This window comes from Diplotaxodon limnothrissa, linkage group LG3 (assembly GCF_057381915.1).
Source record: "Diplotaxodon limnothrissa isolate DT_005_m linkage group LG3, D_limnothrissa_male_GT1.1, whole genome shotgun sequence".
NCBI lineage: Eukaryota > Metazoa > Chordata > Actinopteri > Cichliformes > Cichlidae > Diplotaxodon > Diplotaxodon limnothrissa.
The window spans coordinates 46,080,378-46,106,986 of NC_140598.1; the positions used below are offsets into that span (position 1 = coordinate 46,080,378).

At 41.2% G+C, this 26,609-nt stretch overlaps 2 protein-coding genes across 2 annotated transcripts; both read left to right on the forward strand.

Moving 5' to 3' along the window:
- Window positions 1–354: 354 nt before the first annotated feature.
- LOC146636115 (uncharacterized) lies at window positions 355–13,444 on the forward strand. Its single transcript, XM_085349457.1, has 7 exons — window positions 355–591; window positions 2,346–2,450; window positions 2,935–3,024; window positions 3,280–3,354; window positions 9,973–10,043; window positions 10,128–10,299; window positions 12,002–13,444. The coding sequence occupies exons 2-7, from the start codon at window positions 2,382–2,384 to the stop codon at window positions 12,209–12,211; spliced, it is 687 nt and encodes a 228-aa protein (XP_085205583.1). The 5' UTR covers window positions 355–591; window positions 2,346–2,381; the 3' UTR covers window positions 12,212–13,444.
- A 5,269-nt stretch (window positions 13,445–18,713) lies between these two features.
- On the forward strand, window positions 18,714–22,887 carry LOC146636116 (kelch-like protein 33). The gene is made up of 4 exons (XM_085349458.1): window positions 18,714–20,046; window positions 20,515–21,451; window positions 21,540–21,707; window positions 21,841–22,887. Exons 1-4 carry the CDS (start codon window positions 18,981–18,983, stop codon window positions 22,361–22,363), a joined length of 2,694 nt encoding a protein of 897 aa, XP_085205584.1. The 5' UTR covers window positions 18,714–18,980; the 3' UTR covers window positions 22,364–22,887.
- Window positions 22,888–26,609: the final 3,722 nt, after the last annotated feature.

The following is a 26,609-nucleotide window of genomic DNA, read 5'->3' on the forward strand; positions in this document are numbered from 1 at the left end:
ATTTGTGAAACGTCATCAGATTTTTTGAAAAATCCAATAATACCTATCTTGTTATTTATATTTTAAGTGTAATTTAGTTTTTACTAAAAATTCAATTTTCAGGGGGGTTCTCAAGTTATACTTTGTAATATTTTGAAACCATTTTTTTTCAACAACTGGATTTACGTTTTGTCTCAGGAAACGTTCACACCTGTTTTTTAGTATTCCGTCCACAGATTCATCATTTTCAAATGTATGAGTGGTACAAAAAAGGCACGCAATGGTTAGCTTCAAAGGCATTTATTTTGAAAACACCGGACGGAAATCCCTGTTATGTGCCGTTGCTTCTCCGCGCTCCCGAACATTCGGTTTCCCAGTGAGCACGCGCTTCCCGGACCGTAGCTGCCCGTCATCGCTGGCGCTGACATCACACGGAGGATTTGCTACAATGTCAAATACTCACAAGCAGCGCGAGCTCATGGCTTCCCCGCGCCACAATGACAAACACCGCCGCGTCCTGCTGCTCATCCTCTAAATACTACACAACTACGACCACAACTACGACCACCGTCCATGGCTTTATTCCGCGATTTTGGACAGGATGCGTTTGAGGTGAGACGGGTCACTCAGTTCTTTTCTAAATTACTGCTTTTTACTTGTAATTCATTTAGTTTATTTCGTAATGTTTTTAATTGAAAATTGTAGCTGATGTTTGAATTCTTGTTTGTTAAAAAATTAAAACCTTTAAACGCAGACGGCGTGTTTCCCCGTATCTTTATGGGAAAAGTTCCCCGGCTCCCTAACGTTGATTGCTGTGCTATTACGTAATGGGAGTGCGGACACTGCTGAACGGATTTTACAGTGAGGTGCCGTGATGACACATCTCTGATAGCACAAGCTCGCGGTTTGCGTAGTAAAGACCGCGTCATATTTGCACACCCCTGTAACACCAAGTTTGTAGCCAAATAACGCATTTATCCCCTCACTGATTCACTCAAAGCACAACACTTCACGGTTTTCCAGGCTGTTAGTTGACCCAGCTATGACTGATTTATTACTGTTTTTTTAAAGAAAAAAAGTCATTTAATTACAGGTCCTCATTGAACAAATACATGCTAAAAACAGAAGAACATTTAAGTGATTTGTGCTTGTATTTTTAGCTGGAAAATATATAAATGTCTAATGTTGCTACTGATGTTGCTCATACTTTTATAATATCTGCAGTGCTGTGAAAATGCATGTACTCTCTTTCTGATTTTTTCCCCTTATTTGTCATGCTTACTTCTTTTAGATCATCAAACACATTTTAACATTACACAGCGATAACTGATTAAAATAAAAAAAATGAGTTTTTTAAATGATGACTTTATTTATGAAAGTAAAAATAAAGCTATCCAACCCCTGTGTGCAAAACTAATTGCCCCGCTTTGTTAAATCATGTTCAGGTTCATTAGCTACTGCCAGACCTGGCGAATCAAGAAATCACTTCAATAGAAGATGTCTGACAAAATGAAGCAGGCTCAGATCTCAAAAAGCAACACATCATGTCCTGATCTAAAGAAACAGCTGATAAACAAAGTCATTGACATCTGTCAGTCTGGAAACAGTTACAAAGCCATTTTTAAGGTTTTGGGACTCGAGAACAGTGGAACACTGGTGAACCTTCCCAGGAGTGGCTTACCAAAATTACTCCAAGATCACCCGGACGACTCAACCAGGAAGTCACAAAAGACCGCAGAACAACATTAAAGAACCGCAGGCCTCACCTGCTTCAGTTAAGGTCAGAGTTCATGATTCAACAATAAGAAAGAGAATGGGTAAAAATCAGACTGCATGGGAGAGGTCAAGGAGAAAACCACTGCAGAGCAAAAAGAACACAAAGGCAGGTCTCACATTTACCAAAAATATTTTGCTGATCCTCAAGAGTTCCGAGAAAATATTCTGTGGACTGATGAGACAGAAGCTGAACTTTTTAGAAAGTTTGAGTCCCATTACATCTGCAAAAAACTAACACAGCAATTCATGAAACAACATTATACCAACAGTCAGACATGGTGGTGGTCGTGTGATGGTCAGGGCTGCTTTGCTGCTTCAGGACGACTTGTTGCAACGGATACATTTTGTATTTATTCTGGTTCTCTTTGTCTAATATTAGAATTAGTTTGATGCTCTGAAACATGTAAGCGTGACAAATATGCAAAAAACAAACCCTAAGAAATCAGGAATAGGGTAACTACTTTTAGTCACTCTGTTGTTTTCAGCACATTGCTAAGTATCAGCATCAGAAGAAGACACCGAGTACAAGGTGTTCACGGTTAAGTGATGACAAACTTTGAACCTGACTGTGTGCTGTTTGTGCGTCTCAGCAAATCTATGTGAGTGCGTGAGCCAGGTCAGAGGTCATGTTGCGGAGGGAATCCGACTCCCACGGCCTCTTTACCTTCGGAGAGACGTCCGACAATGACTGTGAGGTGAGGCTGTTTATTTATACCTGCTACCGGCGTACCTCTTAGATCTGCATGTGGCTCTAAAGTAGGCTGCAGTTGACACAAAATGTAACCGAAGGAACCCACAGGTCCAGTTGCTGAACACGTAATAGCCCAACTTTTTGACTTAATTGTGTTATTTTTTTTCCTTTTAATAACTCTAGTGTTCAGCACTTGGCAGTCAAGCATTTTTAAGTGAGTAGGCAGATAATGTCAAAAGCCAGAAATCTCTCCTCTGAGCCGTTGACAGAGATATGAAAACTTTTGCCAATGATATCCAACAGCCAGGCTCATCCCAGGTCATGTGACAGTGATATAGCTGTACCTTATGTAAGTTTGTACAAGCTTCTTACTCCTTCCCTATATCTCTGTCATTATGCTGCTGTCTAAGGATAAAAGGGACCAGAAGCTTCATCAAGTCAGCAGATCACAGTTGTTTATCCTCCCTGTCTTTGTCTCTCTGTCTTAGATGGGGGTGAGCTGCAGAGAGGTAGATGTAGCGTGTCTGTGCGAGGCCGGTCCCTGTACACTTTATTCAGAAGCACACACGCCTACGCCGGTGAGTGCTCAGGCTTTCCACTTAAGTGTCTGTGGCCGTCGCTCAACCCGCTCAGATCTGAGAGTGTTTCTTCATCTGTAATCAGGCTCTAAATGCTGCCCGACGACCTCTCTGCATCTTTGTCGCTGCCCTGTTTTATTTTAAAGTACCTGTTCACAGATATCGACGAATCACGTGTTAGCTTTTCGTTTTGTTTTTTTTCGAGATGTGAATCTAATCAGTAGGTCTGTCTCTCTTCCTGCTTTCTGTTCTCAGGACACGCGGCTGTGTGAACGCTGTGGAAAAAACAAAGTGATGGTAACCAGGTACTCTGAGGGATACGGCACAGAGGTAATGTGTAGCATATGTGTGCGTGTCTTTATGACAGTGCTCTGTGTGCAGCTACTTAATGCTGTTGCAGAGCGCTGTGTGTGGAGTCCAGATATGTAACACGTTATAAGACTTTTTGATATTTGTGTTGATTTCCTGGCAGGCAGCTGGCATTTTTATAGGCTTTTAAGATTCCAGCTTGTGAGCAGTACATGAGTAATACCAGGGTTCACTTAGGCCAGATGATTGATGCTCATGCCACAGATAGACATTTTCAAAAAGGATTTTCAGTCTCTTAAAACTAGGGTTGGACCATTTATTGCTAACTGATATACAGCACTGTGCAAAAGTCTTGAGCCAGCCCTAACATCTCTATATTTTGTCATATTTTGAGGCAAATACTGAAACTTTTCTGACAAAGTTGTATTTTTACTCAGTTGTATATAGAATTTGTGTTCTATTTTTATACTATTGTATATTTTATTCTATTTTATTCTACTGTATATAGTATTTTATTTTATTCTATTCTATTAGAATAGAATTATCTATTTCTATCTTATCTTATCTTAACATGCACAAACTTACAGGTAAATACAGCATATAAATCAAAAACAGAGCTTGAAAGTCAATATTTGGTACGACCTTTATTTTTCAACGCAGCTTGAAATCTCTTAGACAATCTTTCTTTAATTAATTTTTGAATAGTTCTCCAGGCTTCTTGAAGGACATTCAAAGTTCTTCTTTGTCCTAGATCAAAATCTCCAACACCATTGGCTGAAATGCAACACCAAGCCATGATGGAGCCTCCACCGTGCTTCATACACGCTCACTTATCATCATCATCATTTATTTAAATAGCACTTTAAAAACACACCTGGTAGACCAAAGTGCTGTACAATACTAATATGCACTAGGGCTGCCACAAACGATTATTTTGATAGTCGTCTAGTCACCGATTATTTTTGCGATTAGTCGACTAATCAGATCATCATCCATTGGACGTAAAACGTACAGCTTATTGCACCAGCAGCATCTGCTCTTATATAACTATCATTAGCTTACAGCTTTAAGTGTTTACGGTCTGTGCTAACAATAAAGACAAGGTGATAGTTTATTAAATTTTAATGAAATTTTTGTTTTGGTGGAGTTTAATAAACTCCTTGCTATCTAAAATATAACAGGACACCGGAGTAAATTCTCGAGCATCTCACACTGATAATCAAATTCAAATTTTACAAATTCAAATTTTATTTGTCACGTACACAGTCATACACAGTACGATATGTAGTGAAATGCTTAGACAACTGCTCGTGACCTAAAGAAAAAAAAAAAGGAAAAGGCTATGAATAAGATAGGAAATAAATATGAAAAATTAAAAAGTGTAAATTTAACTAGGAAGGAATAAAATATAAAAAATTAAGGTTAAAAATGAAATAACTGTACAACACAAATTAGAATGAAGGGTAAATTTAACTGGAAAAGAATAAGATAAAATATATAAATTAAAGTTGAAAATAAAATAACTGTGCAACAAAATACACAATACACAGTATAGAACTATATAAGAATGTATGAAGAAATATAAATAAATAAATATATATATACACACAATAACAGCAGCTGTACAAATATTAACTGGAAATGAAGAATATAGTGACCAGTGTTGTGCAATCCACATTATGTCTTGTGCAGTGCAAATATGCTGTCTGCTTGACGTTTATTCAGCTGTGTGAAAACTATAACTTTAATCTCAGCCAAACCGATTTACCCAGGAACAAATAAAATACCGTATTTCCCGGACTACAAAGCGCACCTGAATATTAGCCGCACAAGCTAAAATCAGGGGAAAATCCTGTTTTGTACATACATTAGCCGCACCTGACTAAAAGCCGCAGGTGTTTCAATGTTGACTTATCATATGTAAGAGAATATGCACAAAGGGAATTGTCAGGAAAGAGATGGCTGTTTGGAGACATCACTTTTATTAATATTTTGAAAAACAAGTTATGGGTACATATTTGCACATGTAGTACATAACAGTAGCCTACAGCACACCAGAAAAAATAGATTCGGACTACCTTTTAGGCTCAGGTGCAGTGACACAGCTTTAACAAGAAGAAAAGTCAGTCATTCACCACCATCTTTCTCTTCTTCCTGCGCACTAAAACCACCAAAGTCCTCTTCTCCAGTGTCGGATACAAACAGGCTCAGGATGGCTTCGTCATCCACTCTCCGCTTCTCTCCTTCGTTGTCACTTTCAAAACCAAAGAAATCCTTGTTGTCAGTGTCAGAGTCGAACACCCTCAGAAGGGCCGTGGCGGTGTCCTCCTCTCCATCATGCAGCAGTCCAGCCCTTCAAAATCCGTTGGTGATCGTGGATGCTTTCACACTTTTCCACGCTGTCAGAATCCACCGGTGGAGTTGAGCATAACTTGCTTTTCGCAAGTTTATCGCCGCTCATCATCCACGCCTCCCGCTGAATGCGTAGCGCTACTTTGAAGTTTGTTTTTCGCGCTACTTCGTACGGCACTACGTTGCCTGGCGGACGGACATGTGACTAACATACCACTCTTGAACCCCGATCCTTCCGCCAGGCAACGTAGTGCCGTACAACAGCGGAACACACAAAACAAATCGTCTTACGATATGACAAAAATCATGGACAATCCATAGAAAAGCCGCACCTGACTAAAAGCCGCAGGGTTCAAAGCTTGTGCAAAAAGTAGCGGCTTATAGCCCGACAATTACGGTACTAAAAAAAGCCAAACAATAACATAACGAGTTATCTAAGTGACTTATATATCATGTTTAACCTGAGTAGCGAAAGACGGCGGTGGGTTTGAAAACGATTTGCCGGGAGTCCGGTGTTCTTCACGGCGCTAGTGAGCCTAGCCCCCGGCTCGCTATCAAGCTAGTGGGTAACAGACGTCTCCGAAAACGTCGGAGCGCTTTTGAAAATATGTGGTGTCTTGATAAACTGAGCAGATATTTGATGTTTACACAGCTACATTCTCGCCTGAAAATATGTTAAACGTGTATTTTGTGACCCAGAAAGAATAATAAAAGCACCGAAAAGCACCACTGAACGACACAGGAAATCATTCCTGCCTGTGGCCATCTCCCTGTACAACGCATCCACTTAACACACTGTTTGCTGCTACAACTACACATGTTTCTTTTCCAAATATTTATTTATAAGTGACTTATGTATGTATGTATGTATATATATGTATATATTGTACTATTCTTAGTTAGCGTATTGTCTGTCTTGTCTTAATGTTGGTTTAAAATGGAGCACTGTAACAAAAATAATTTCCCCCAGGGATCAATAAAGTATTCTGATTCTGATTCTGATAAGAGTAGCATTAAAACTAACTAGCTGCCGCCATTGTTGGAAACTGAGCTGGGCTGCGCTATGAATTCTGGGACACAGCTTCTTCTTCTTCGGGGTTTAACGGCAGCTGGCATCCTTGTACATGCAGTGCTGCCATCTTCTGTTTCAGTCCGTTATTACACTCTTAAATCCTACTACTTATTCCTGCGTCTTTTGTGATCTTACAAAGCTTCAAACGACGCGTCGACTATTAAATCAGTCGTCGACGATTTTGATAGTCGACGTAATCGTGACTAGTCGACTAATCGTGGCAGCCCTAATATGCACATAGTAATAAAACCAGACATAGCAATAAAATGTTAAAACAAAACAAACAAACAAACAAACAAAAATCCTTATGTTCCTCTCTCCTGACTTCCTCAAAAACAAACAAACAAACAAAAATTGGATTCCTCACTCCAGCGGACCGGTTGCTATTGTTTTTCAGTTTGGCTCTTGCTGTGGTTAGATTTTTAGGCCTGACACTTCTTCTGTCCTCTACTTGTCTTCCACAGATTTTTTTTAAAGGACATCCAGCGTTTTGCCAGGTTTTTGGGTAATAGCTCTTTGGGAATACCCTTTTTGGTGCACAAATAGTTTATTTCCTCTGGCATCTTGCACAGATTTCACAAATGAGTACAAGTTTTGTGTTTTGTGACAGGCTGCGAATACCAAAGTGTCAGCCACTGGACTGACAGAAAGAGGGGAAAAACCAAAGAAAAACTGTGGAAGAGCTCCAGAAAGGCTGGAGTACTGTTGCTCAAGACCACTTTAAAAAATAAAATAAAAATTCTGGCTCTTTAAAGCAAAAAATTTAAATTAGGAGGGACTCCAGACTTTTGCACAACTCTGTATAATTGGCTTATACGTATCGAAATGGAAATAAGCACCGCAAATATTTTAATCAGTGAGGTGGGTGATTTGATTTGTGATACAGTTTTCCTGAATTGATGGTGATAATGCTAGCTACCCTTACATGAAACAATATCCAAGATAAGGGGAAGCATGAGCAATTTACCAAACAAGTCAAATATAATGAAATCATTTAATAAAATGCCTTTATCTGTTTACTGTAGCCTGAACCTAAAACTAGCCTGAACTAGGTAGCTTGTTTAGCAGAGTGCAGCTGTTCTAACATGCTGTGCTGTCAGCGTTAATCTCGTTAAAATTACATCAACACCATAACCACATTAACGCTGCAAATCTCTGTTAGGGAGTTATCGTGGATCACCTTGTGTGTGGGGCTGCATGGTGCTAATGAGTGAACAAGCTAACTGCGTTGACGCCATGCAGCCCCACGCAAAGTGGGGCCCCACGAAAGTGATTTTTTAAATGCTAAAAACGTTAGTTTGTCTATGCTGTTTATATTTTAAAAAGTTATCAATATTTGGTATTCTTAAAAAAAATCACAAAATATTGCAGTACTGTGTTGTACGAAAATCATTGCTATATCCCTGTCATGCAGCTAGCTGCTATCCGATTGTTCAGTCTGACGTCACTAGCCGTGTCTGGACCTAAACTCCGCTGCAGGTCCATATATCAAACGATCACTATGGCATTACTGAGAGTTGAAAAACTGTCTAAAGTCTTTCATCTGTATTAATAAAATGATCAGCGTTCTGCACTACCAGGTGTAACAATTGAGTTTAGCATCCAGGCATCCGTGAAAACGGAATTTATGACATTTAACGGAGTTAGAAGTTAGCAGGGAGTTAGCTCGCTAGCTTCTATCTAAATACAATATAGCATGTCCTGACTGCGGGGATTTGGAAACAAATTAAAACGTACAGCTCTGTTATCACTTCCAGCATAAATGAAGACAGAAAACTAAACAGCAGTGACGTTTGTAGGGTTACTGAAGTTGAGCTAGCTGGTATATAATGATGTGCTACGTGACCGCTAGCGACACAGCTATGTTAGCATAATATAAACAAGCTAACGTTTTTTTCCACTCGATAAAAGTTAACGTGACTGTTCTCGGTGGTCAGGAACAAATGTAATCGCATGGCAGGATGCTGTTAAAGGACCAAACTTCAGCCAGGAGAACAACTGAGATAATCCATCCACAATACGAGGTTAGTCATTCATATACTGCTGCATGGGCTGGGCTGTAGTTACATCTTAAGGTTTTAAAAACTGAGCTTAAATAAATGATTAGCGGTAATAAAAGCCGAGGGAGGTCAACAGTGATCACTGACTGTTTTAGGAGCTTTTTGAGATTAAATATAAGAAAATACATAACATTAAACATGTTAACAACACAAAAGCCATATTAAACACAGACTACTTTAGGCCCGGAAGTAGGATTCGTCACGTCATCACTGAACAACCGGATAGTTGTGTCTGCACCCACCTGCTCATTTGAGGCCACACCCTCAGTCAATGGAAACTGTAAGCCTTGCTATAATTTAAACCCATGAGTTATATTTAAAAAATGGAAATGTAAGGCAGTCTTGAAAAGGGAGATTTTTTTTTTGGTAGCAGGCTGTAACAATTTATAGTTGTGTTGCAAAATTAGCCATTTTAACATAGGGCGCTGTGGTGACTTGCTTTTGGATTCAGCCTCAAGTGGCCATTACAGGAACTGCATTTTTTGGCCAGAGATAAAAACACACAGCACATTATGTTAATAGCTCATTGTTTTTTTGTTTTTTTTTTAAATGCTAAACTTATATTTTCAGTACAGAGTGGCAGTAGTTCTTGTTACTATAATATACAGTTTAGTATTCAGTGATATATTTTGTGTTCTGGAATAGGAACCTTTAGACAAATCAATGATTTTTGAGTTATCCCCGTTATTCAGTATCTATCTATCTATCTATCTATCTATCTATCTATCTATCTATCTATCTATCTATCTATCTATCTATCTGTCTGTCTGTCTGTCTGTCTGTCTGTCTGTCTGTGACAGAAAGAGGTAAAAAGACTGGTACTGTTGGGATATAAATACTCTCTGACTTCATTACGTTATGGATAGAGGTGTGAGCTGATTCATGCTTAATAACAATGGTGGTAATATAAAAAGTGACGCATTAGCACACTCACACAGACAAATGCCATCATCAAGTGGTATTTGGTTTCACAAACTGTGTTGGTCTGTGATGAGTCACTGGGATTTATGGGTTTCTTTCATTTTAAAAACTCAAAAAATTGAAAACACTTTTGTATTTGTCATATTTTACCCCAGCTTAATGGCTGCTAACACATTCCTCTGTGTTTCTGTTGGTTATTATATATTTTTTCTTGTCTTTTTCGCTCCATTGCAGGAGGAGTGTGTGTTATCTGACCCTCAGGGGGAGAGTGACGCAGATGCGGATATAGAGGATACAGACTGCAGGTCACCGACACGTTCATATTCACACAGTGTGCTGCGCTGTACCTTACTGTATCTGACCTTGTGCCTTTGACTCAATTTGTTCAGACTCCAGGAGCCTGGTTCTCTCCAGCGAATCAGCTCACGGAGACGGAAACGTCCTCGAGTAGCGCGACAAGACACCACGGAGAGCGAGGATGATGGCGGGCGAAGCCATAGATCCCATCGATGGAATCTGAGGCTTAGTCCTGACAGAGCACACAGCAGAACCATACTCGAGGTAAGAAGAAATAAATAAAAACAAATCAAAATCAAGCAATCAAGATGTGATTGTGGTGCAGACCTTCAGCTTTAATTCAAGAGGTTTTTATTCAAATTTGCATTAATTTTATGCATTTAGTTGAATACTCCAAAAGAGTGTTTCACTCGGTTGACATCAGGTCACCGTAGAAAATTCTATTTCTTTGCCATGAAAAACTTTTGCAGCCTGCTTTGTATCATCCAATCAAGCTTGCAGCATTTGGTTGAATCTGAGCAGAGAGTATAACCCCCTCTGCACTTCAGAATTCGTTGTCCTCTTCTATCAGCAGTCACATCATCAATAAACACGACATGGACAGTGTATCCATGTCATAACACTGCCTCCACCGTGCTTGACATACTAACTTTTCCCCTTCTCGTCCATCATTGTGATAAAAGTCAGTCTTGATTTTGTCTGTCCAAACATATGTACACTTGGCTCTTTCACATGTTTTCTGAGGCTTGAGCCTGTAACCAGTGGTTTGCACCTCATTGTAAACATCTGTTTCCATTAACAAAAGCATCTTTTGATTGGAGACCCAATGATACACCTTCCTGCTTGAGAGTGTTCTCGACTTGTTTAGATGTTGGGATGTTTTTTCTCTTAACCATTGAAATAATCCTGCCATCTTGCACTTTTAGTCATCTTCTGTGGTCCTTCAGGCCTTCTGCTATTGGTATCAATTATTCATTCATATTTGAAATTCACAAAAATTCAGCTATTATGTCTGCTTTATTTGTCATGAAATAACGAGCTGCTTGTCAGTCAGTTGTCCAATTATACTTGAGCCTTTGAATCAGTGTTGCCAACTCCTCAGTAAGGAAAATCGCTATTGGTTGTCCTAAAAGTCGCTAGAAGTCGCTAAATGACGTCATCGCCTAATTTGCATAATTGATCATGCTAATCTAATTGTAACCTATGTTGTTGGAGAGAGAAATAACATCGTGGAAGAGACATAAAGTGAGTAAAAACGTCCTAAATGCATTTAGAGTTTATTTAGAACTACAAATTAAATTTCTTTTAGCAATTATTGTTTTTTTTTAATGTCACAATTCCAACCCTGCTCCTTTACCCGGGCTTGGACCGGCAAAAGTGACCCGAAATAGGCACTCTGGTGGAGTTACTTTGTGTGTGTGTGTGTTTATAAGTAGTTTTAAACCTTGTGATCCACAAAACAGCATAAGAGTAAAAGAGTAAAGGAGGACTGACTGCGTTACAGCACCCGCTGCTTGTTGAGAGTAAAAGCAATACGCGCTTTCACGTGTTTTTTTAGCGACTTTCTTTAGAAAAAAAGTCGCTAAGGGGTCTGAAAACTCGCTAAATATAGTGACAAAGTCGCTAAGTTGGCAACACTGCTTTGAATATGGCTTAATCTTTATAGAAATGGTAAAGCAGTTAATACAGTACTTTTGTTAAACCCCTTGAATTAAAGTTGAAAGTCTTGAATATTGATTGTTTGATTTTAAATCTACTATGTGGTGTACAGAGAGAGAAAATTGCCCCCTGAAAAGTGTCATTATCCAAATACTTTCTGACTCACTGAATGCACAGAATTTTCCAGGTTCATACTATTACTTCCCTGTTGCTTTAATTAGTTACTCTGCTCATTTAGGGTCTAAAAATGAAGTACAAACAGAGAAATTGAGGTCTATCTCAGTTCTCTCCTGCGTCTGCCTTTCAGGAGAGCATATCACAGGTCAGGCCACTGATCATTTGCAGGCCAAACGTGGAGAAGCAGAAGAGTCCTGATGAGGTGACCCGAGGCTCCAAACTGACGTCTCTGTGGCCGTCGTCCTTCTCTCTTCCTCTTATCCTCCTCCTGTCATTACCTCTCTCTGTTTCTCTCATTGTTTTTATCGTGTCTTTCCTCCTTCCGTGGGCCAGTGCTTGACCCCCGCCATGCCTGCTTCAGGATATTAGTTTCATTCCAGAAATGACAGAAAGTTCTACCGACTCATATAATGTAGTGGATAGCGTAATTTCTTTATAAACGAGTAGAAAGACTTGAAGATAATAATAGATTAGCAATACTGAATTTGTGTTCAATGTTTCTTTTCCTCCTTTCTTTAAATATCTTGACTTTAAGCGAAGGTCGTCCCTCGAAACCAAAAAGGCACTGAGAAACTTTCATAACGCGGCGCATTTTGATCGAGAATGTGCTCACAGTGAACACAACACAAACTCAGCTCCTGCCTCTGTCTCATAAAATCTCACCTTCCGTCTCACTTTTCCTCACCCCCTCGTTTGTAAAAATAGACCTCTCATCTCGCTCCTTATTCTAACAAGCCACTGGAGTGACACAGGGGGGGGGGGGGCAAGGTTTTATGGCTGTTTATGGCTGTGCAGGTACTTTTAAAAAGGAAACTAGGAGGCTCGGTAGGAAAACCTGCGAAAGACAATGCTGCCGAACTATGCAATCCCTCTGTTTGTACCGCGGCATCTTAACTGCTGTTCGAGTACGTCTCCTATGTCCTTGGCACTGTCGACACCTTCGTGGCCCCCCGTCCCCTTTTCTTCCTCTGAGGAGTACAGTTTGTGAATGCAGGGACTCGATGGTTCCAAAGTAGAGCGTGACCCAATTTAAAAAGCATTACCAGGAGAGATCTGATACAGCTCCCATCGTGTATGATCTACAGCACATCTGTTATAACGAATAAATTACATGTATTAATTTACGCGCCGCAGACCTCAAAATAAAACGAGCTTTGGTGGCAGTGTGTTACAGGAGTTTGGACACTATTTCACAGTCTTACATTCATATTTAAGAATGCTTATGTAAATTATGATTTAAGAGGACTAAGCTTGACAATCAGTCATGCTGTTTATTTCAAGCTGGAATATCTAGAAAACGCCATCTTTTGGCTATGTTTGTACTGTACATTTCATTTTATGTTGTTTTGTATGTGTTTTGAAGTTAGGGTTGTTTTTTCTTCTTCCACACGTCACACTACTGATGCTTGCTTGCCTGTAGAAAAATGATCATTTTAGGTTAATATCAGGTTGCACTGTGTTAACTGGTTAGTTTTAGAGATTTTTCTCTCCTAGTTTGTTGTCATGTTGTAGTCTTACATCTTATTTCTATATGTGTTTATCTCTGTTTCATGGGGCCCAGAAATTCAATAAAGCTAGATTGTATTTTGACAACAAAAGCCTTTCTTTCTTTCTTTTTTTCTCCACTACCACTTTAAAACCAAGCAGGTTGCAGAAATGAGGCTAAACTGCTGACTTATGTCTTTGTTATAGCTACTACCATTAGCACTCATACATCTTCAAATGTAAAATAGTAAAAACCAACGCAATTGTATCTCATATCCCCGTATTGGGCGTTGTTTTTAGATTATTGTAGTAAATGCTGGTCCAGGTTCAACATGGCAAGTGACCAATTGCATTGTTATGATGTCATAGTTTTGCATCGTGGAAAAAACCTGCCGATGGACTCTCAAGAAAAAATAGGATGGCAGTCAGGGTTAGGGTTTGGTGTGTGTTGTGATGGTGTTTCCACATTGCAAAACTATGACATCACAGCTATGTCACTGGTCACTTGCAGTGTTGAACCTGGACCAACAAGAACACGAACACAGGGACATCATATCATGCTGTCTTTAACCGGGTGGCAGGAAGTAGAATAACACACCAGGTTACAAAAATCAAGAGGTGCACGAGTTAGCGAAAACGGCAGCTAATGACAACACTGACAAAGTCGATATCAGTTTAACGTCAACTTTGTGGTACAGTTCTGTTTGCCAGGCAGGACATGGTGGGTATAATGGGGTCCTCTGGGAACATCAGCGGTTTCTTTTTTTACTGTGTCCGGTGTAGTCAGGATATCCAGATAGTAGATAAGGGTTTTCCAGTTCTGGACTTTGTGCCTGCCATTGCTTATCATTGCAGTTAAGTTAATAAAATAAGTCAATAATAGTCTAAAATCTCTCTTTTCGAGACTGCCTTACATTTCCATTTTTAGACTATAGCAAATGGTTTGGAAACTGCATTTTGAAGGAACCAAAGCTGGTTTAAACTGGATTGTTGAGTAAAACTCTGACTACAAACTGACTACACTGATCTTCTGGTACCAACAATTTTGCCCACACTTTCTGCATTTTCATGTCCAAAATTCAGTTTTAGGTGGTTACACATAGGATTATCTGTAAACCTCCAAAAGCCTCAGCAACACTTTAGGTCAACCGCTATGACTTTAACTTTTTTTTATATATATATATTTCACTTCACTCATTTCTGTCCCACTCTGTGATCTAGATTACACTTGCATTGATCTTATCTTGCAGGATCTTATCAATGCAAATATGTATATTTTCCCACCCATCCATGGTGATCCTGGAGCTCATCCCAGGTGACACTAAATGAGAGAGAGCTGTACAAGTTGCAGGTCAGTCACATGACATTTTTGCAAAATGTTGAGTTATTGTTTCTGATTTATTTTTTCTTAGACCATGCAGAGTTACAGAATAGGCACTCTGACAAAAGATGACAGTGCTCGGTGCTTGAACTACTTGTGCCTCTCACTCCGTTGAGCCGAAAAAGAAGAATGCAACCCTCATGTCCCAGCAGTGTAGCTGCTCTTGACAAAAGGGCCTGAAGGGGGGAGGGGGGGGTCCAATAACGAGGTTAGCGCTCTTCACTCCTCCTCCTCCTCTCACTGCTTGCATTGCCATGGTAACAATCAGAACTGCTGCAGAGGAAACAGACTTTTCATAAGTAAGATTGTGAGCAGCTGCCCAAAGCTAAACTGTAGGTAATAATGTAGATACAGAAGTGTATCCGTATCTGCCGTGAATGTATATACAATGGCAAATATCTGTACAGGTTGTTCCTGAATGGAGATGTTTTTAGGGTGTATTAAAGCATTAAAAAAACATCTTACAGACAGTTGAATGCTTACAAGCACACATTCAGTGTGAAGAAATGTTTAAGCACTCAAGTGCTCTTTTGAGTGCAGTTGAAAAGGGGCCTTAATCACTTGCCTGCTTGTTTAAATCCTTCTGCGTGTGAATGCACAGTAGGCATGTGTTCGTGTGATGCCTCACATGTGAAGTCAAAGTCACCGTGTCCTCAGGTAGGAGTGTTTTTTTTTTTTAAGCGATCTGTTGCCCACCAGTTTCATTTCCAAAACACCTACTCACAGTCCCGAAACTTCAAAGCATGTCAGTAGATTTTTATTAGGAACCCACAGTGTGAACAAAACATCCATTGATCTTAGAGGATGTATGAAGCAGGGTTTTGATTTTAAAGATAAAAGATCTTCAACCAGTGATATTGAGCTTAAACACATTTAAACAAAACAGAGACAAAAACAGCAGCTAGCATGAACGAGATCAACACTGCTGTACAGACAAAGATCGGATCAAAATGTTTTGTCAAATGAGAATAAATGCACCTAGCCGTTTTTGCTGCAGTTTCCTTATCAGATTAAAATGGTACACTTTATGGACTTATACATTACACGTACAGGAGCTTCTTGGTTGTGGAAACCCATGCCATGAAGTTCTCCGTGGACAGTTTTTATGCTGATGTTAATGCCAGAGGAGGGTTGGAGGTCTGCAGTGACTGAGTCAGCCAAGTGTTTGTGACTTTGTACACTAAACTTGTGAATGAGTTGCTGTGGAGCCCAAACACTTCTACTTTACAATAATCCACTTAAAGCTGATGGTGGAATATTTACACTCAACAAAAATATAAACGCAACACCTTTGTTACTGCTCCCATTCCCCATGGGATGGACGTAGAGACCTAAAATTCATTCCAGATACACAATATAACCATCCCTCCCAAACAGTGGTCACAAATCAGTCCAAATGTGTGGTAGTGGGCACATCTGCCATATTGAGATAATCCATCCCACCTCACAGGTGTGCCACATCAGGATGCTGATCTGACATCATGAGTAGTGCACAGGTGTACCTCAGACTGCCCACAACAAAAGGCCACCCTGGAATGTGTGGAATTGTTTTTTGCGCTATTGGGGGTCTGGGGACCCAGAACCGGTCAGTATCTGGTGTGATCACCATTTGCCTCATGCAGTGCAACACATCGTCGCATGGAGTCTATCAGATTGTCAATTGTGGCCTGTGGAATGTTGGTCCACTCCACTTCAATGGCTGTGCGAGGTTGTTGGATATTCGTGGGAACTGGTACACGCTGTCGTATACGCCGGTCAAGCACATCCCGAACATGCTCAATGGGTGACATGTCCGGTGAGTATGCTGGCCATGCAAGAACTGGGACATTCTCAGCTGCCATCTGCCCTGAACAATGTGAACCATGATTCATCCGTGAAGCGCACACCTCTCCAACGTGCCAGACGCCATCGAATGTGAGCATTTGCCCACACAAGTCTGTTACGGCGACGAGCTGGAGTCAGGTCAAGACCCCGATGAGGACGACGGGCATGCAGTTGAGCGTCCCTGAGACGGTTTCTGACAGTTTGTGCAGAAATTGTTTGGTTGTGCAAACCAATTGTTCCAGCAGCTGTCTGGGTGGCTGGTCTCAGACGATCTTGGAGGTGAACCTGCTGGATGTGGAGGTCCTGGGCTGGTGTGGTTACACGAGGTCTGCGGTTGTGAGGCCGGTTGGATGTGCTGCCATATTCTCTGAAACGCCTGTGGAGACGGCTTGTGGTTGAGAAATGAACATTCAATGCACGGGCGACAGATCTGGTTGACATTCCTGCTGTCAGCATGCCAATTGCACGCTCCCTCATTGCTTGTGGCATCTGTGGCATTTTGCTGTGAGACAAAACTGCACATTCCAGGGTGGCCTTTTGTTGTGGGCAGTCTGAGGTACACCTGTGCACTACTCATGATGTCAGATCAGCATCCTGATGTGGCACACCTGTGAGGTGGGATGGATTATCTCAATATAGCAGATGTGCCCACTACCACACATTTGGACTGATTTGTGACCACTGTTTGGGAGGGATGGTTATATTGTGTATCTGGAATGAATTTTAGGTCTCTACGTCCATCCCATGGGGAATGGGAGCAGTAACAAAGGTGTTGCGTTTATATTTTTGTTGAGTGTAGTAGGACAGAAATTTCATAAACTGTCTTCCTGCATCAGCAGCATCCTATCACAGTATCATATTGGAGTTCAAGGGGCTCTTTAGAATGCCCCATTCTTTCACAAATAAATAAAGGCAGTAGAGACAGACTGGAGGCCTGATTTTGCACACCTTTGGCAATGGGACTGAAAATATCTGAAATGAAAGACAAAGAGGTGTGGTTCTAAACTTTTGTATGAATGGCATGAATACAATTAGTCCTAAAACAAAATATACCCCACTACATCCCAAACCTTGACACCGTATTTTCTTCAGTGTCAACCTGATTAAAAAAAGGAAATAAAAAGGTACTTGTGATTAGGTTTGCTTACCTTCTGAGATTTATGCTCCACTAAATTATAACTAGACGTTTAGAACCTGCTTAACTCTGAAGACCATTTAGTAATACGGCAAAGAAGATTTTAAAATATCTTTATAAAATTCTAGCAGCTAATATATTGACAGATCTTCTAAAACTGGGACTTCCTGTCTAATTGCCTCTGATTTGACAAATGTTTTCAACTGACTTGAAGAAACTTGTTTCCAGCTTAGAGATTTCTTGGATTTCATTGGTTAGTCAAAACTAAACACTACCTAGCACTGTGACGGGACAAATTCACAAATAGCTGGCGCAGGCCAATCCAGTTACATTTCTAAAAATGTGGTAATGCAAGGAGAGAGCATATGTATGAATGCTATTTTCAAAGTCAAGGTTACACAGTGTGACCCAGCTGTTTGCTTTCTCTGTTAGCACAAAAGCCTTCAAGTCAACAGGTGTTGTTTGTTTTTATGCCCTCTTGGCCTCCTCCTCCCTCTTGCGCCTTGACCCACATTCCTCTGTACTTGGATGTGGAGGAGCAATGTGATCTCACTGATGACCCTCTAGGCATTTAAAATTTATCCCCAAGTCATATGCCTCAGAATGAATAAGCCTGCCAAGGCTTCCCGAGATGTCGAGGTTGATAGACTCAGATGGGCAGAGATTCAGCTGCCTCCAAGTCATTGCCTTGTTTATTACTTGCTTTTGCTTCTTCCAGTTTGCCTTTTAGAACTGTTGAACACAATCCCTAGACTAATAGACTGCAAAGTCCTTCATTTAAGACCACAACAATAAACTGCACATCCTTTGGAGATATATCAGATATAAGGAATAAAATGAGGACAAAATTGGAAAAAAATGTGACAATATTTGACAATATGGTAAATAAAAACATAACCGTGCCATTTTCAGACTTTTGTTGGGTGTCTGCCTGAAGCCTCATGATGTCTAGAATTTCCACCACCTAGTGATATATTACACTGTATACAGGAGCTTATTTGGTTATATGAGGAATCATGCACTCTCACGCCACTCAACGCCACATGCAAGAGGGGAGAGAGAGGCAGGAGATGAACAACACAGCTCTTGTCTGCAGATGAGGTAAGGTCTGAGCTGTTTCACAGTGCGAAGTCCAGCTCAAGAAGTAAGTGATCTGCAGTCTCTTTGATTCCTGAGGTGCAAATCTGAAAGATTAAAGTAGCTGTGAAGATTATAGGTCTACTGGACACTCTGGCAGTTGCTAATTCCTGCCTTGAGAAGCAGTAGGATGTATGGAAGAGAGTGATGGAGAAGAGAAGGAGACGATTGTGGGACAGGATAAGATGCTGGATTAAAGCAGAGGTGTGTAATAAAGAAGAAGAAGAAGAAGAAGGGGTGGAAGAGAATGGTGAGGATGCTGACAGCAAGGAAGATGATGTGAATGAGGAAGAAAATGAAGCAGGAGGAAATCAAGATGAAGAAGTGCAGGCAAAACCGGAGGTGAGGGATGCAGAGGAAACTGAAGATGACAAAGGAGAAAGTGGTTCAGAAACAGAAGGTTCTGATTTCACAGTTTCTGAAGATAAATATTTTAACAAACACAGAAATGAAGATATCTCTGAAACTCAGACTACTCTGGAGTGGAATGGAGAATTCAACGGTGAAATATTGACAGATGAAGAAGAAACTGTCACAGAATCTTGGGTCACTAAAGAAGATCGTGAAGAAGAAGAGGAAGCTTCTACAGATGATAAGGAAACAGAACCTTCAGTGGATGAAGATGGGGATTTTAGTGATGAAGATGACATAAAGACATATTTCAAAGATGATTACCCCATACATGTTTTTCTCACCTTGAATGAATTCAGGAGTTCATCCGTTCTCACCGACCTTACTTTGAGGACAGAGGATGGGATGCGTTTCTGTGTGCACTCCCCAGTGCTGGCTGCTGTCAGTTCACTTACCTGTGATAATCTAAAAAGAAGCAAAGCAGGAAACAAAAGAGCTGATGAAAGAAAAGACGATGACACATGTGTTAGAGTTCACCCGTGGTCAATCTCTCTTGGTCCTGAGGTAGAGCATGTTGGGTTAGAGGCGATTGTGGAGTTTGCCTACACTGGACAAATACCATTCTTAAACAAGGATAATCTGGACAAGATAAAGGCTGCTGCTCAAACACTGGGTGCACCAAGGGTTCTCGATCTCTGCACTGAGGAAGAAGAGAAGTCCACAAAAACTGGAGGGGATAAGAAAAGGGAAAGTATTTGTACTGCACAACAAATGACGATCAGCCTTCAGTCCATCCAACAGCTGTGGATGGACAGAGTGGGATGTGATGTGACTCTGGAAGCTTGTGGTGGATTGCTTCATGGTGAGTAGACCATTTAATGCTGTCTGGATGCCCACTTTAACTTTTACCTATTTGCTCAAGTAAATTTCTGTGTTGTGATACATTTTCTTTCATCCACAAGTAGGTCCTCAATCAAATTTAACATCACTTCATTCATTGCAAAAGTGACTATATTCAATATTAGATAAATGTGTATTGAGAATTTTACCATCAAATATACATTTTCTTAAGATGCATCTATAGTTCTGCCAAATAAGTTTTCAGGTTGTTCATATTTCTGTTTTTTTGCAAGGCGACTACTGGGTGGTCCAGATTTCCATATTGTGGAACATTTGACCATCAAATAAATCTGGATTTACATTCTGCACAAAGTGTGTAGTAAACATACGTTGGGCCTTTATAGGCTTCATCTTTAATGAAGTACATTATAAAACAAGCATGTGACCTGGATATGTTAGAGATATTTACTCATTGATGTCTTTCATCTAGTCCACAGAGTTATCTTGGCTGTAAGCAGTGATTACTTCCGTGGCATGTTCACCTCAGGGATGAAGGAGTCCCATCAGCCTTTTGTGACCCTTCCCTTCCTTTTGGCATCAGAATTAGAAGTTCTAATTGGCTGCTCTTACAGTGGCGCTCTACCTATGAGCTGGCAGTGCATCTTTGAGATCACCAGCACTGCTCTCCAGCTTCAGTACCAACCTGCACTTTCCTTGTGCTACAATTTCCTGTGTCAAGAAATTAATCCTCAAACTTGTCTGGATGTGGTATCTTTTGCTGAGGCCTATGAAATACCACAGCTTCTTGAATTTGCTGATGATTTTGTCCTCCGGCATTTCCAGATGGTGGCATGCACCTCAAAGTTTACGGACCTGTCAGCTAAAAAGCTCTTGATGTACCTAAACAGTAACTCACTTTATGTTCCATCTGAACTTGTTATATTCAAAGCCGTGGCAGCTTGGATCCAAGCAAAGCCCAGGATAAGGCTCAGACTAGCTCATGAACTTATGAAAACTGTCCAGTTTCCCTTGATGACATTCAAGGAATTCAAGGAAGTGCGATCTCAGACCATGTGGTGTAATCCCAACATGGCAGAGCTGTATAAGGAAATCTTTGAAGATTTCTGCTCCAGTGAGAGTGCACAGCATCAGTTCCGCATCTATATGCCAAAAGAGAGTCTCGTTCTGATTGGAGGTGACCAGATTTCGGAAGACCTGAGCAGCCGCAGCATCAGCAGAGAACTTTGGTTTGGGAATTCCCTCAGGAATCACATAGGGGTAAAAAAGGCATTGGAGTGGAGAAAGCTGGGAGAGATGCCTGAGCCAGCAAGATTCGGGCATGAGGTGGCTGTCCTAAAAGGACGATTGTATGTGTTGGGAGGCAAGAAGTATTATGGCATTGGTGACACCCTTAATAATGTTTACAGGTAAGAGCGGTTCATTGTCAACCCTCCAAAAGCAATAATAACATATACTTAACTGTTTCTTATATGTGCATAATTTCACCACCTGTAGGTATGACCCTTGTGAAAACAGCTGGGAGTTTCTGGCTGAAATGCAAGAAAAAAGATGCTCATTTTCAGTGGTTGTACTTAATGAAAAGATATATGCCATCGGCGGACACAGTGAGACCGATCCTATAGATAGTGTTGAAAGATACTGCCCATCTACAAATTCTTGGAGGTAGGTTGGGCAGAGCATTCATTGTTCATTACCATGTCATTACATTTCTCCTAAATAAGCTGTTTAAAATGATTCAAAACTTTTCAAAATATTGTAGTTTGCTGTCACAAATCACTCATCTTTTCTTTTTCAGTTTCACCTCACCCTTGGATCTGCCTCTGAGCGGTCATGTAGCAAAAGTTACCCAAGGACAGATCTTCATAACAGGAGGGGAAAATAATGATTACCTCTGTGTTGCATCCCTCTTTCTGTACCATCCAGAAACAGGAAGCACCTACCTGGCAAATATGGCTTCACCTCGAGCTCATCACTGTATGGAGTTCTTGGGTGAATATCTTTACGTGGCAGGTGGAGTAACCACTGATAATACCATGACTATTGTTGATCAGCTACCTTGTGAAGTGTACAGTCCAGTGGCTAACTGCTGGACTGCCTTTGCATCTCTGCCAGTGCCGCATGTTGGAGCAGGAAGTGCTGTTTTGGAGGGAAGGTTTTATGTGCTGGGTGGATACAGTCAGGAGGACTACACCGACACTAAGGTGGTGCACCGCTATGATCCTGCCACACAGAAATGGGAGAACATGGGAAAGATGCCCAGGCCAAACAATGATATCCGTGCATGTCTGCTGTGTTTGCCAATGCATTTGCGACTATAAGACATGGTAATAAATCTCATTATTATTTATAATCACAAGAGGAGAATATATCATTATAAAGTATATGAATTAAGGAGAGATACTTTGAGCTGAACAGCGTAAAGGAAATGAACTGGAACTGTTAATAATTTAAATTAAACAATATGTTTTTCAGTTTTCTGAAAGTTTTTGTCAAAATATCTATCTGAATTTTTTTTATTTTCATATAGTGTGTGTGTGTGTGTGTGTGTGTGTGTGTGTGTGTGTGTGTGTGTCAGATATTTAGTGTTCACTTTGGCATCCGATTTTCTTTGGTTATACAACACAAGGTTTAAATTTTCCACAGCAGAATGCAATAGCAAGGTACGATCACATGAGGGAGCTCTCTGCCTCCCCTCTTGTCGTTACCAAACTTTGTGGTGGGATGCTGGTGAAAACAGCTGTCACTGTAAAAACTGTACACAAAAAGGTTGTTTTGCATTTATTATTCTGAAGAAGTTTCTCAATTTATATTTGCATTAAATTCTACTTGAAAATAAACAACAATGAACTGAGTCCTTTAAGATAAGATAAGATAACTCTTTATTGTCATTGCACAGTCATACATAGTACAGTAGTACAATGAAATTGGAAAAACTGTCCTACGTCGGCACTACATATAACACAACACGACACGATATGACACATCACAACGTAACAAACAACACAACACAGTATATTAACTTAGTATAAAAAAGAAGAATAAGTGTATGTGTATTGCACACTGTTATTATTGCACATTAATTATTATTGCACCTTGTTATAAATATAAATATTATTGTTATCGTTTTAAACATTGTTACCTCCCCCTAAAAAGTCCAGGGAGGTATCCAGTCAGGTCAGCTATTTACATTGATCAGGGCTATTGCCCTGTTGTAAAAGCTGTCCTTGAGTCTATTTGTTCGGGACCTCAGCAGCCTGAACCTCCTGCCAGACGGCAGCAGCTTAAACACCCGGTGTCCTGGGTGTGTGCAGTCCCGTAGGATGCTGCGTGCCCTCTTGAGACAGCGAGTGCTGTACAGGTCCTTCAGGGAGGGAAGAGGATGTCCAATGATTTTTTGGGCCATGTTGATGACCCTCTGGAGTGCCTTTCTGTGTGCTGTGGTGCAGCTGGAGAACCACACACCGATGCAATATGTCAGCACACTTTCAATGGAGCAGCGGTAGAAGACGGTCAGCAGCTCCTTCTTCAGGTCCATTTTTCTGAGGATTCTCAGAAAGTGGAGACGCTGTTGGGCCTTCTTTAAGACCGCAGAGGTGTTAGAGCTCCATTGGAGGTCTGTGTCTATGTGCACACCCAGAAACTTGAAACTGGAGACCCTTTCCACGCACTCCCCGTTGATGCTGACAGGCTGCAGCTCGGACTTCCTCCTTCTGAAGTCAACTACCAGTTCTTTTGTTTTGGTGGTATTGAGGTCCAGGTTGTTGTCTGCACACCAATCTGACAGCCTCTGAACTTCAGCTCTGTATGCAGTCTCATCTCCCCCTGAGATGAGCCCCACCACAGTGGTATCATCTGCAAACTTGATGACTGTGTTGTCTGGGTGGGAACTAACACAGTCATGTGTGTACAGAGTGTACAGTAGGGGACTCAGTACACAGCCTTGTGGAGAGCCGGTGTTGAGGCTGAGGGCTGAGGAAAGATGAGGCCCCACTCTAACTCTCTGTACACGGTCTGAGAGGAAGTCTCTGATCCAGCGGCAGGTGGTGGAAGGAAGTCCAATTTCCAGCAGTTTATCTATTAGTCTGTCCGGGAGTATCGTATTGAAAGCAGAGCTAAAGTCAACAAAGAGCAGCCTGGCGTAACGGCCCTGCACTTCCAGGTGAGAGATGGTGGTGTGGAGCGTTGTAGCAATGGCATCTTCAGTTGATCTGTTAGCTCTGTATGCAAACTGGAGCGGGTTGAGTGTGGGTGGCAGGCAGGACATGATGTGACGTCGGACCAGTTTCTCAAAGCACTTCATTATAACAGGTGTTAGAGCAACTGGTCGGTAGTCGTTGAGGCTGCTAATGTTAGTACGCTTTGGCAGTGGGACAATTGTGGCTGACTTTAGGCACGGCGGGATGCAGGACTGGGACAGTGAAGTGTTGAAGATCTTAGTGAAGACCCCAGCCAGCTGGTCTGCACACTCTTTTAGGACCTTTGCGGTTACCCCATCTGGTCCGGTGGCCTTCCTGGGGTTCACTGCCCTCAGTGTGCGCCTCACCTCATATTCCTGCACTATGAGGCTTGGGCTGCTGCTGTCCGATGTTTTTTCTGCTGCTGCCTCTGGTCCCTTCACCTCAAAGCGTGCGAAGAAGTGGTTCAGCTCCTCTGCAAGCTCCGCGTTACCCTCAGTCAACGTGGTATTGCCAGGTTTGTAGTTGGTTAAGTGCTGAACTCCCTGCCATACCTGTCGTGAGTTGTTGGTGGTGAAGTGGTCTTCGATCCTTCTCTTGTACGCTGCCTTGGCCTCTCTGATGCCTCTTTTCAACTGAGATCTGGCTGCACTGTACTGCATACCATCACCGGATCTAAAAGCGGCGTCACGTTGCTTCAGCAGGACCTGGACCTCTTTAGTCATCCAGGGTTTCTGGTTGGAATACACCCGGAGACGTTTGTCCACAGTGACACTGTTGACACAGAAGTTAATATATGAGAGCACTGATGTTGTGTGCTCTTCAAGGTCCTGATGTTCGAACACGCTCCAGTCCGTGTAGGCTTTATCCAATGTGTTTTTCCCCCTCGTTGCACATTTAATATGCTGTTCAAATCTGGGGAATACTGACCTTAAATCAGCATGGTTGAAGTCCCCAGCTATAATGTGCACTGCGTTTGGATGGGAGTTCTGCTGGTTGCTTATTGTCTTGTGCAGCTCCTCCATGGCAGAGTTAGCATTAGCATCGGGTGGTACATACACGGCCGTTACCATGACAACAGTAAACTCGCGAGGTATGTAGACGGGTCTGCACTTCACAGTCAAGTATTCCAAATCCGGGGAACAGTGGCTGTCTACAGTCTTTGTGTTTTTGCACCAGCTGTCATTGGTGTAGATGCATAAACCCCCTCCTTTGATCTTACCGGAGTGGCCGTTCCTGTCGTGACGGTGAACCGTGCGGCCTGCTAGCTCAATAGCCGAGTCCGGAATTGATGGCTGCAGCCAAGTCTCTGTGAGTAATATTATGCTGCTGTCCCGTACACACTTATTGACTGCAATTTGTAATCTCAGTTCGTCGATTTTGTTGGTTATGGACCTGACGTTGGAGAGGAAAATACTCGGAAGCGGTGGCTTAAATGGCTGTTTCTTTAGCCGAGCTAGTGGACCCGCCCTGCAGCCACGCTTTTGCCTCCTTTGTTTGCCTCCTTTAATAATATAAGCAGTGTTGGTCAAGTTACTTGAAAAAAGTAATCAGTAATTAATTACTGATTACTCCCCCCAAAAAGTAATCCCGTTACTTTACTGATTACTTATTTTCAAAAGTAATTAATTACTTAGTTACTTAGTTACTTAGTTACTTTTTAAAAACACGATTTACAACCTGAAGAGGTGATAAAGTGATAGATCTTTCAGCCCAATTCTACTTTTTCTACATAATCCATCATACAAAATGTAATCAAATGGAAAAGTCTCTTTTTTTAACTTGTTTTATCAGTTTTAATCTTTTAACTTTATGCATCAAGCAAAACATTTAATTATATGCAACATTCTCTGACTTGAATAAATTAGTTTAACATTTAAACCTATTTTCTACACATTCCAGCACATAAAATAAAATATTTTTTGTGTTTTCACTCACTCTTTCAAACAGATGCAAGTAAAACACAGCAGAAAATAAATAAAGTCAAAGACTCAGCGGTCCTTTTGCTCTATTTTCACCTGTAAAGCAGGAGCAGGGTAGGCGGAGGGTTACCCTGGTGTAGGTGTGCTGCGGTCAGTTGAAGAATCCGCGCGAGTGTCTCTGTGAGTTTCCCATCACGTCGTAGCTACTCGGTGCTTGCTCGGAAGTTTAGGGGTTTTTTTCGCTGTAAAAAGAAGTTTTCTTCCCACGCACGATGGACGCTAATGTTTTTGTCACTTTTTATGGAATCAAACTCAAAGTAAGGTCAGTACTTCCACGCTTTAAACGCTGCACGCTCATACTCTCTCCCGCACTCGATATATTATCCATTGTTGATCTGCACACAGCTGCTGTCACCAACGTCGCACTTGCTTACGTCACTGTCATGAGACATTCTCGCAAAAAAAAT

Excerpts from the sequence above, each read along its gene's own strand:
- LOC146636115 (XM_085349457.1), top strand. The coding sequence starts at position 2,382 with ATGTTGCGGAGGGAATCCGACTCCCACGGCCTCTTTACCTTCGGAGAG. Across the intron at positions 2,451-2,934 it reads CGTCCGACAATGACTGTGAG|ATGGGGGTGAGCTGCAGAGA; the intron begins GTGAGGCTGTTT and ends TCTCTGTCTTAG. Across the intron at positions 10,044-10,127 it reads ATAGAGGATACAGACTGCAG|ACTCCAGGAGCCTGGTTCTC; the intron begins GTCACCGACACG and ends CAATTTGTTCAG.
- LOC146636116 (XM_085349458.1), top strand. The coding sequence starts at position 18,981 with ATGGAGAAGAGAAGGAGACGATTGTGGGACAGGATAAGATGCTGGATT. Across the intron at positions 20,047-20,514 it reads TTGTGGTGGATTGCTTCATG|TCCACAGAGTTATCTTGGCT; the intron begins GTGAGTAGACCA and ends TCTTTCATCTAG. Across the intron at positions 21,708-21,840 it reads CCATCTACAAATTCTTGGAG|TTTCACCTCACCCTTGGATC; the intron begins GTAGGTTGGGCA and ends TTTCTTTTTCAG.